This window comes from Nerophis ophidion, linkage group LG08 (assembly GCF_033978795.1).
Source record: "Nerophis ophidion isolate RoL-2023_Sa linkage group LG08, RoL_Noph_v1.0, whole genome shotgun sequence".
NCBI lineage: Eukaryota > Metazoa > Chordata > Actinopteri > Syngnathiformes > Syngnathidae > Nerophis > Nerophis ophidion.
This window is the reverse complement of record NC_084618.1, coordinates 1,829,411-1,841,462: the sequence shown is the minus strand read 5'-3', so window position 1 is coordinate 1,841,462 and position 12,052 is coordinate 1,829,411. Positions and strand designations below refer to the sequence as shown.

General features: G+C 38.2%; 1 protein-coding gene across 3 annotated transcripts in view; it reads left to right on the top strand.

Annotated features, from left to right (window-relative positions):
* The window catches only part of cyth1b (cytohesin 1b), a 56,012-nt gene that overhangs the window by 37,518 nt on the left and 6,442 nt on the right, over positions 1 to 12,052 (top strand). For all 3 annotated transcript variants that reach the window (XM_061907451.1, XM_061907452.1, XM_061907453.1), the window contains exons 6-11: positions 2,453 to 2,646; positions 2,717 to 2,865; positions 4,879 to 4,991; positions 8,305 to 8,383; positions 10,641 to 10,712; positions 10,795 to 10,949. In XM_061907451.1, coding sequence (XP_061763435.1) covers positions 2,453 to 2,646; positions 2,717 to 2,865; positions 4,879 to 4,991; positions 8,305 to 8,383; positions 10,641 to 10,712; positions 10,795 to 10,949 — 762 coding nt within the window. The remainder of the gene's footprint in view (positions 1 to 2,452; positions 2,647 to 2,716; positions 2,866 to 4,878; positions 4,992 to 8,304; positions 8,384 to 10,640; positions 10,713 to 10,794; positions 10,950 to 12,052) is intronic.

Genomic DNA, 12,052 nt, shown 5'->3' with positions numbered 1-12,052 from the left:
AAGTGAAAACCATTTCAAGTGACTACCTCTTGAAGCTCATCGAGAGAATGCCAAGAGTGTAATCGGAGCAAAGGGTGGCTATTTTGAAGAAAGTAGAATATGTGAGTGTGAATGTTGTCTGTCTATCTGTGTTGGCCCTGTGATGAGGTGGTGACTTGTCCTAGGTGTACCCCGCCTTCCGCCCGAATGCAGCTGAGATAAGCTACAGCACTAGATAAGCTCCGACTCCAAAAGGGTCAAGCGGTAGAAAATGGATGGATGGATAGAATATAAAACCTGTTTTCAGTTATTTCACCTTTTTGGTTAAGTACATAACTTTTGGCATGTACTGTATAATAAGCAGTAGAAAAATGGATGGATGGATGGATGTATATTGTAATTAGTGTTAAACATTCAACACTTAAATCCTGAGATTAACTTCCAGTCTAGCTGTTGATATTAAGTGAAAACCAAATGCTTGGTCTTTGCTCCTTGTCAAAGAAAACCCTGTTTTGACAGAATAAGCAATGTTTCTCCCCCCCCCCAAAAAAAATTCAGAAGTGAATATTTGATGTGAAGAAATACGAGCTTTGATAAATCAATAATTCATAAGAGTAATTTTGGCTTTTAATTATTTTTGAACGTTTTTTGAAAATAAAATCACTCTAAAATTCTTGGGGTTCCAAAAGTGAAAGTGTTAAAAAATGATCTTTTTACTTTTAATACTTGAAGGGGAACTGCACTTTTTTTGGGACTTTGCACATCTTTGGAATTATTGAATGAATTCATTAACCTGGACCCCGACTTAAACAAGTTGAAATAACGTATTAGCGTGTTAGCATTTAGTGGTCAATTGTACGGACTATGTACTGTAATGTGCAATCTACTAATAAAAATTTCAATCAATCAATCTTATTAGTTATGCAATATTTTATTTAGTAATACTTTATTTATTTCTATTAATCTTCATTAGTTTTACTTGTATTTTATTCTTTATCTCTACTCATGGTTCTTACTATTTTACAAGTTTTATTATTTTTTACTTTCATCTGCCTCAGGGGTTATTGGCCTTGCTCGTGGGGGCACTTTTGTGCCAGCGTCCTGGTGGCCATGGTCTGATGACCTCGCGTTGTTACCCTAGGGTAAACTGGGTAACACACGGCACATTGACAAAGCTTATCCTATTGTTACTATAACAATCTAAAAGGTTAATATAGCATGCTTCTCTTTCTTCCCCTCCATTTTTCTGCTTTCTTTTGTGTCTCTAGTTATCATTACGTATATGTATTGTTGCATTTGAACAACAGTATTGTTGATAATAGAGGTAAACTATTGTTATTATTCATTATCAATATTGCTATTTCTTTTGGTATTTGTATTGCTGCATTTGTAGTGTAACAATGCTCATTGTCATTTCTTTATTATTTATTTCATTAACTGCTCCTTTGCTATCACTTTTACCGTCATATTTGTACATATCACATTTTCTGATGTTGCTCTATTGTTGTTGTTGTTATTGTTGTGTTGGCTGTTGATGTTTTTGTTCCGTCTTGTCTCCACAATTTCCCCCCCGTCTTCCTTTTTTTTCTCTTTCTATCCCCTCCTGTTCTGGCCCGGCAGCACCAAATGATAATATAGATACATTTAATAAAGTCAAGTACAAATAAGACAACAAGAGAATTATTACAGACTTCTCTTTTGTAAAGTACATTTGTACAGCCGATTTGGGCATCTACATCAACTATATGATTTGCCTGAAGCTGGACAGGACAAAACATTGTTTGAAAAATGGTCTGATGACCTCCTGGTGCAGATGGCTCCTGTGATAGTGTTTACTCATATGTCTCCTCTGTACTCAGCCATGCAGTCATTTGAAGTGAAGTCATTGAAGCCTTGAATCGGTCAATAATTTATAAAGTTGGTTTGGAGTCAATATTATTTTTAAAGTTAAAGTACTAATCATTGTCACACACACACTAGGTGTGGTGAAATTTGTCCTCCGCGTTTGACCCATCCCCTTGTTCACTCCCTGGGACGTGAGGGGAGCAGTGGGCAGCAGCGGTGGCTGCGCCCGGGAATCATTTTTTGGCGATTTAACCCCCAATTCCAACCCTTGATGCTGAGTGCCAAGCAGGGAGGTAATGGCTCCCATTTTTATAGTGTTTGGTATGAACTCACAACATACCAATCTCAGGGCGGACACTCTAACCACTAGGCCACTAATTCATTCCTTTTTGAGGAATGACAGCTTTAAAGAACAAAACAGCCTGCATGGTGGAATTTGTCTTATTAGAGTCAACATTCATTCAACTTTTTCTTGTTACATTTCACTTGTTTGCCCTTTTATTCCACTTTTTATTTTTTTTAAATAGTATTTTTAGAATGTGCAGCCTCCGAGCCACTTTTCGGACACCCCTGATCTATATTGATTGCTTAATGCATCTTATTTTGTCTCCCTCGTCGGATGTTGCAGAGACGACTTCAACATCGAGGTGCTGCACGCCTTCCTGCAGCTGCACGAGTTCACAGACTTGAACCTGGTCCAGGCTTTGCGGCAGTTCCTCTGGAGCTTCCGGCTGCCGGGCGAAGCGCAGAAGATCGACCGCATGATGGAGGCGTTCGCCCAGCGATACTGCCGCTGTAACCCCGGCGTGTTCCAGAGCACAGGCGAGAGTTCTCAGCACCCGGCTGTCCCGTGAGCAAGCATGTTTAAAGGCGGCTGTTTGCGTTTCCACAGACACGTGTTACGTGCTCTCCTTCGCCGTCATCATGCTGAACACCAGCCTGCACAACCCAAACGTGAAGGACAAACCCTCCGTCCAGAGATTTACAGCGATGAACCGAGGGATTAACGACGGAGGAGACCTGCCAGAGGAGCTTCTGCGGGTGAGAGAGATGTCCCTGAATTGGCAGCTGTACGCTTCCAAGTAGGGCTGGACGATAAATCCATATTGACGTTTTATTTTAGTGTTATGACCTCACCGCAAAATACAAGAGTTGGGTTTTTTTTCCCCCCGCCATCACCCGCATTTTAGTGACAGATATGTTGGCCAATCAAAGTTGTTGTTTGCCTCCTGGCCAATCAAAAGTGTTTTCAGGAAAAAGCAAGCAGTCAGTACTCTAAATCAGTGTTTTTCAACCACCCTGCCGCAGCACACTGGTGTGCCATAAGATAGAGTCTGGTGTGCCGTGGGTCATTATGTATTTTCACCTAATTGGGTAAAAAATATATATTTTGATAACCAGTAATTCTAATCCGCAAATAAAGTAATGTTGTTGAGTGTCTGTGCTGTCTAGAGCTTGGCAGAGTAACCGTGTAATACTCTTCCATATCAGTAGGTGGCAGCAGGTAGCTTATTGCTTTGTCGTGATCACAATATGCAGGCGACAGCGGGTGGCAGGGTGCAGGTAAAAAGGCATCTAATCAGATCCGAATCAGAAATACTTTATTAATCCGTCCATCCATTTCCTACCGCTTGTCTCTTTTGGGGTGGCGCGGGGGTCGCTGGAGCCTATCTCAGCTGCATTCTGGCGGAAGGCGGGTTACACCCTGGACAAGTCGCCACCTCATCACAGGGCCAACACAGATAGACAACATTCACACTCACATTCACACACAAGGGCCAGTTTAGTGTTGCCAATCAACCTATCCCCAGGTGCATGTCTTTGGAAGTGGGAGGGGCCTATCCCCAGGTGCATGTCTTTGGAGGTGGGAGGAAGCCGGAGTACCCGGAGGGAACCCACGCAGTCACGGGGAGAACAGCCCTAACTCCCTGTATTGTTTTTATTGGTTATTTTTTTATGTTTAAGCGCACAATGTAGACAAAAGATTTGAGCCTTTCTGCTTAAAGCCAAATATTTGTGAAAGTAGATTATTGCATATTGTTGTGATGTGTGGTACGCTGAGACAAGAATGGTGATTGACAGTCAAAAAGTAACATGTCTTCCTTCACTAGTTATTTTTGCACTCTTATGCATCTATACTAGGAGTGTAACGGTACACAAAAATTTGGGTTCGGTACGTACCTCGGTTTAGAGGTCACGCTTCGGTTCATTTTCGGCACAGTAAGAAAACAACAAAATATACATTTTTGGGTTATTTATTTACCAAATTTGTAAACAATGGCTTTATCCTTTTAACATTGGGAACATTATAATAATTCTACCCACTTTAATCCACATTAAACTGCCTCAAGTTGTTGCACAGATTAAATAAAATGACAAAACCTTTCTTCTACATATAAAAAGTGCAACATTAAACAGTTTCAAGTCAACTCATCATGCTTAATTTATTACAGCATTTGGGAAGCCTATAGTTGACTTTTATTATACACACACACAGCAAAATGAGCTAACGTAATGCTAAAATCTAATTAGCCTTCACCTCAACTGAGCGAGCTGAGCTGCAGTTTAAGTTTCTAGAAGGTCAGCGGGCTCATAGTGATATTTGTAATAGTTGTGACTGGGAAGTGTTTTTTATAATTTGGGGAGTGTACGATGTCCGCTGCTCACCTGCTAAACACAGATCTGCTCATCTCGACACCGGAGCACTGACTCTATGCTTTCTGAATACGCACTGCTGATTGGCTGTTACATCGCTCTGAATACGCACTGCTGATTGGCTTTGTATGTAACCAATCAGATGGTTGTGTGGGCGGGACAATGCTGGGTGCTCACTGCTCAGACAGAGGCAGAAAGCAGACCAGCTTGCTAAGACTTTGGTTTACAAACTTGTTCGATACACCCCCGTACCGAAACGGTTCAATACAAATACACTTACCGTTACACCCCTAATATATACGTATAAAATAGAAACATTGCGATTTTAGAGAGGATCATTGCAATGATGATTTTCTCAAAGTTGTGCAGCCATGCCTCTGAGGTGGTTTGACTTTGCAGAACCTGTTTGAAAGCATCAAGAATGAACCCTTCAAGATCCCCGAGGACGACGGCAACGACCTAACGCACACCTTCTTCAATCCTGACCGGGAGGGCTGGCTGCTCAAACTGGGTATGCGTGTTTGAAACCCCGTCGTTTGGCAGGTGCCCCGTAGTGGCAAAACTGGTTGGTCCATGATGGAAATGTCAGTATTGCAAGACTTGACTGTTCTCTTTTTTTCCTTATGTGTCCTGTTTATGAGACCAGGAGGTACGTACCACCAGCTCTAACGCGCCGCTCTGCTTCCTGTCACCTGCTGTGTGCACGTTAGCATTGATCTCTCATTCCACGTGCGCACTAAACCATTCCGCTCTACGCTTTTTCTCTCACACAGGGGTGTCCAAAAATTTTACATTTTAGGTACGCACCCTTAAAAATAAAAAAAATAATAATAATAAATCAAAAAACTGCAGCGACCAGTTTGATATTTTACATTTTTAAAACCAATTTAATATTTAGATTTTTTTTAACCTTTAGGGCTCCTGTAATGTTTGGTTCCAGGGACCTGGAAGGGTCTCAGTCAGAAAAATTCTAAAAATATTATAATTTGTTTAAAAAAAAAAAGGTGTGAATTTTTACACATTGCACATTTTCGGTTTTTGCCATATAAAAACAAAGTGGAATATTTGTTGTGCAGTAATTGGAGCCTAAATAATTGAATAATTCATAACATTGATTTTAATTTACTGTTATTTTTTGAGGAATGAGGATAAAAAAAAAACGCTCAAAGTGTAAAAAATAAGTCACACGTAATTATTTTATTTACTATCAACACTTGGGTCTCTAGAGCAACTACAGATCTGTTAATTGAGTTTTTATTATTTTCATTTGGATTTTTTTTTTGTTTTATGCCATTTTTGTCAAAAGAAACCTTGTTTTGTATATGGCAAACACACAAAATATGCAATTTTTTTTTAATGATTCAAAATGTAATATTTCATGTGCATTAATTGGAGCCTTAAATGGTAAAATAATTCATAACATTGATTTTAATTTATAGTTGTTTTTTGAGGAATGACAGTCAAAATAAATCCTACTAAAAGTATTGGGAACCCAAAAGAGCCCCACTCCTAAAAGTAAAAAATACGTCACACTTTTTTTTTTTTACTTTCAACACTTGGGTCTCTAGATCAACTTCAGATCTGTTGATTGAGTTTTTATTATTTTCATTTGGAGGTTGTTTTTTTTATATTCTATGCCCTTTTTGTCAAAAAAAAACCCCAACAACCCTCGTTTTGTATATGGCAAACACACAAAATATGCAATTTTTTTTTAATGATTCAAAATGTAATATTTCATGTGCATTAATTGGAGCCTTAAATAGTAAAATAATGAATAAGATTGATTTCATTTATTGGTATTTTTGGCGGAATGACAGTCGAAAAAAAATCCTACAAAAATAATTGGGAATCCAAAAGAGCCCCTCCTAAAAGTGTAAAACATAAGTCAGTCACACTTATTTCTTTTTATACTTTCAAAACTTGCGTCTCTAGATCAACGTCAGATATGCTGATTTTGACTTTTATTATTAATTTCATTTGTTTTGTTTTATGTCCTTTTTTTGTCAAAGAAAACCTTGTTTTTATATGGCAAACATACAAATATTCAATATATATTTGTTTCGAAATGAAATATTTTATGTGCATTAATTGGAGTCTTAAATAGTTCAATAATTCATAACATTGATTTTAACTTAGTTATTTTTTGAGGAATGGAAGTAAAAAAAAAAAATCCTACTAAAATTATTGGGAATCCAAAAGAGCCTCACTCCTAAAAGTGTAAAAAACAAGGCACACTTTTTTTTTTTACTTTCAACACTTGGGTCTCTAGATCAACTTCAGATCTGTTAATTATGAATTTTTATTATTTTCATTTGAAGTTTTTTGTTTTGTTTTATGCCCTTTTTGTCAACCCCCCCCCCCTCGTTTTGTATATGGCAAACACACAAAAAATGCAACTTTTTTTTTTATGATTCAAAATGTAATATTTCATGTGCATTAATTGGAGCCTTAAATAGTTCAATATTTTATAACATTGATTTTAATTTATTCTTTTTTGAGGAATGACAGTCAAAAAAAAATCCTACTAAAATTATTGGGAATCCAAAAGAGCCCCACTCCTAAAAGTGTAAAAAATAAGTCACATTTATTTATTTTTTACTTTCAACACCTGGGTCCCTAAATCAACTTGAGATCTGTTGATTATGACTTTTTAATTAATTTTATTTGTTTTGTTTTCTGCCCTTTTTTGTCAAAAAAAAAAAACAACCCTGTTTTTTTATGGAAAACCTAAAAATATTCAATATTTATTTGTTTCAAAATCTTATATTTCATGTGCAGTAAGTTGGAGCCTTAAATAGTTCAATATTTCATAACATTGATTTTAGTTTATTATTTTTTGAGGAATAACAGTCAAAAAGAAAATCTTACTAAAATTATTGGGAACCCAAAAGAGCCCCACTCCTAAAAGTGTAAAAAATAAGTCAGACTTATTTTTTTTACTTTGAACACTTGGGTCTCTAGATCAACTTCAGATCTGTTGATTATGAGTTTTTATTATTTTCATTTGGAGGTTTTTTTTTATGTTCTATGCCCTTTTTGTCCAAAAAAAAAACAACAACCCTTGTTTTGTATATGACAAACACACAAAATATGCAATATTTTTTTTAATGATTCAAAATGGAATATTTCATGTGTAGTAATTGGAGCCTTATATAGTTCAATAATTCATAACATTGATTTTAATTTATTTTTTTGGGAGTAATGACAGTCCAAAAAAATCCTACTAAAAGTATTGGTAATCCAAAAGAGCCCCACTCCAAAAAGTGTAAAAAAAGTCACACTTATTTTTTTTATTTTTTTTACTTTCAACACTTAGGTCTCTAGATCAACTTCAGATCTGTTAATGACTTTGTTATATTTATTTGTTCTGTTTTATGCCCTTTTTTGTGAAAGAAAAACTCATTTTTTATATGGCAAACACACAAAATATGCTAAATATATTTAAATGTTTCAAAATGGAATAATTGATGTGAAATAACTGGAGCCTTAAATAGGTCAATAACACTTATTTTAATGATTTTTTGAATAATGACAGTTTTAAGGTAAAACAGTCTGCATGGCAGTGTTGTGTTATAAGTGTCAACATTGCAACTTTTTCTTGTTACCTTTCACCTGTCTGCTTTTTTTCACTTCCACTTTTTTAAATAGTACTTTTAGAATGTGCCACTTTGGACACCCTTGAGCTAACTAACACTTTGGCTGGACTCCTGCACATGACCTCTGAACCCTGCAGCTTTTCTCTCTGTCTTTGTAGACCTGTTTTAACAGCTAATCACCATCATCATCATCATCATCACCATCCGTGCTGACCTGACGTTTGTCCACAGGTGGTCGAGTGAAGACCTGGAAGAGGCGCTGGTTTATTCTCACAGATAACTGCCTTTACTACTTTGAGTTTACAACCGTGAGTAGTCTGAGCAGCTTAATATATCAGCTTTTACACCATTTTATGTGGGCCTTCCAAAAACCTGGAAATGTGTGTCAACGCGCACCGGATTATAAGGCGCATTAAAGGGGTCATATTATTATTTTCTAAATGTAAAATACTTCCTTGTAGTCTACATAACATGTAATTGTGGTTCTTTGGTCAAAATGTTGCATAGATGATGTTTTACACATCATCTTCAAGTCACCTCAGGATGCGCTGTTTTGTGGGCGGACTTATTTACGTGGCTCACCTTCGGCAGCGTCTTCTCCCCGTCATCTTTGTTGTAGCGGTGTAGCGTGCAAGGACGGGAGTGGGAGAAGTGTCAAAAGATGGAGCTAACTGTTTCAATGAAATTCAGACTTTACTTCAATCAATAACTGAGCAGCTTCTCCTCATCCGTGGCTCACTAGTGCAACAACAATGCCGGAAATGTGTCCCGTGAAAAACTGTCCGATCGCAATGCTCTTATAACTAAAGTTCCTAGGGTGAATAATCTAAACTCACTACACCAGTATGTTTTAGTGCTTTCATGGCGGGTTACTGACAGATATAAGTAAGAACTTCACATTACTTTGTTAGAAATGGCAACAGCAGAGGATGAATGTCCCATAACGAAAAGATAAAGAAGAAGCTTTTATCGACTACGTAATCAGTACGGACTAAAAAGAAGGACTCGTACAAATTTTCAGGACTTATGCAGACCCCAAGTACAGATCAGCAGGTACCAAAAGGTAAGAAAAGTTAGTTTTGCATAATAGTGCGAAACAAAACACCAGATATGTCTTACCTTATACACACATACCATAATAATACTCGTATGTTGAAGCACACTACAATCCATCAAGCTTACCAAAGTCATACTAATACATTTTGATATATTTTTGAGCGCCGTGTGTAATGTTCTGTTTTCAAAAGAACATATAAAACGTTGGTGTTGTTTACTTGAGTCATATTGCAGTCTACACGTATCTTTTATGTGTGACTGCCATCATATTGCAGTCTACACGTATCTGTTGTGTGCGACTGCCATCATATTGCAGTCTACACGTATCGGTTGTGTGACTGCCATCATATCGCAGTCTACATGTATCTGTTATGTGTGACTGCCATCATATTGCAATCTACATGTATCTGTTATGTGTGACTGCCAACATTTTGCAGTCTACATGTATCTCTTATGTGTGACTGCCATCATATTGCAGTCTACATGTATCTTTTATGTGTGACTGCCATCATATTGCAGTCTACGCTTATCTCTTGTGTGACTGCCATCATATTGCAGTCTACACGTATCTGTTATGTGCGACTGCCATCGTATTGCAGTCTATGCGGATCTCTTATGTGTGACTGCCATCACATTGCAGTCCATGCATATCTCTTATGTGCGACTGCCATCATATTGCAGTCCATGTGTATCTGTTATGTGCGACTGCCATCATATTGCAGTCTATGCGTATCTCTCATGTGCGACTGCAATCATATTGCAGTCTACACATATCTCTTATGTGCGACTGCCATCTACTGGTCACACTTATCTTTTCCCCATGTACCAAATAAAATATTTTCGAAGTCGGTAAGCACGACCAGAATGATTTCGTACATTAGGCACACCGGGTTATAAGGCGCACTGTCGAGTTTTGAGAAAACGTAAGGATTCCAGGTGCGCCTTACAGTCTGAAAAATACGGTAATAAACGTAGTTTGGATAAAGAAATCAACAACTGCATTGCGAAATTTTTAATTCATTAATTAATGGATGGAAAAATCATAAAATATTAACATTATTTTACATTAAATTTATCACATTTAATAACACATTCATGTATATTATTAATAATATCATTGACACAAGTATTTCAAGATATATTTATTTAATTTGTCCAATTGACACTCCATATAAAGGGCTAAAGTTTACATTTTGTCACAAATGATGTTGATCGCATGCAACTGCAGTTTTTATTAAATCAATATATTAAATCCACAAAGCTATCCCAAGCATTTTTTTTGTCATTTAAAATCCTTTTTGAAATGATTTCCACAATATCTGCACTTTATCATGATTGCAAATCAAGTGTCCCGTGAGTGTGTGGTAATAATCAAATAGTAATATTAATTTGGCCATGATACATTCCCATGGTTTGGTCAGTTAGAAGTGGCTCGTTGAGGGCAGTTCACGATACAAATGAGTTTGTAACAAGTTGTGCAAACGTGTTCTCTCTCTCTCTCTCGTTCAGGACAAAGAACCCAGAGGGATCATCCCGCTGGAAAATCTGAGCATCAGAGAAGTGGATGACTCAAAGAAACCGGTAAAACCCTCCGCCACTCGCCACATTTTCCACGACAACTCATTTTGGGTGACCCGCTCTCCTCCTCCTCCTCCTCCCGAAGAACTGCTTCGAGCTCTTCATCCCGGACCACAGAGATCAGGTGATCAAGGCCTGCAAGACGGAGGCGGATGGCCGCGTGGTGGAGGGCAACCACACTTTTTACAGAATCTCCGCGCCCACCGTGGAGGAGAAGGAAGAGTGGATGAGCAGCATCAAGTGAGTTGTTCAAATGGACTTATTATTAGTACCACCATTTATTGACTTGTACATGTTGGATAGTCTTGTTAGGATTCCTGCATTTGGAGTGGACACAGTGTGATGTCACAGTGTGCTGGACGTACAGTACAGGCCACACACCTTCTCCTCATTCAATACCTTTTCTTTATTTTCATGACTATTTACATGGTAGATTGTCACTGAAGGCATCAAAACTATGAATGAACGCATGTGGAGTTACGTACGATGAGGAAATCTTAATATTGCAACACATGCCAATACGGCCTTTTTAGTTTAACAAATTGCAATTTTAAATTTTGTGCGAAGTATCCTGTGATGCGTGCGCGTGACGTCTCGGATCGTAGCGGCAATTTTTTTCCAGCCCGATCCCAGCTATAAGTAGTCTGCTTTAATCGCACAATTACAAAGTATTCTGGACATCTGTGTTGCTGAATCTTTTGCAATTTGTTCAATTAATAATGGAGACGTCAAAGAAGAAAGATGTAGGTGGGAAGCGGTGTATTGCGGCTGCCTTTAGCAACACAAACACAGCCGGTGTTTCCTTGTTTATATTCCCGAAGGTGAAGCTTTACTATGGAACAGAGCGGTCAAGCGAACATGGTTCCCGACCACATGTCAACCGGCAGGTTTCAGTGAGAAAATTGTGGTAATAAGTCGGCTCTTACCGTAGACATGGGTGGAGCTTGCGTCGTTCATCGTGCACCTGTCAAAGAGGCAGCTTCCCTCAGACACTGGCGGTCACCACATCCGTGGTCACACCCCTCCGACTTTCAGGTACGACCATATAATCTCACTAAACCACTAGTAACACAATAAGCAGATAAGGGATTTTCCAGAATTATCCTAGTAAATGTGTCTAATAACATCTGAATCGCTCCCACTGCCCCGTCTTTTTTTTTCTTCTAGTCCTTCACTCTCACTTTCCTCATCCACTAATTTTTCATCCTTGCTCAAATTAATGGGGAAATTGTCGCTTTCTTGGTGCGAATCGCTCTCGCTGCTGGTGGCCATGATTGTAAACAATGTTCAGATGTGAGGAGCTCCACAACCCGTGACATCACGCACACATCGTCTGCTACTTC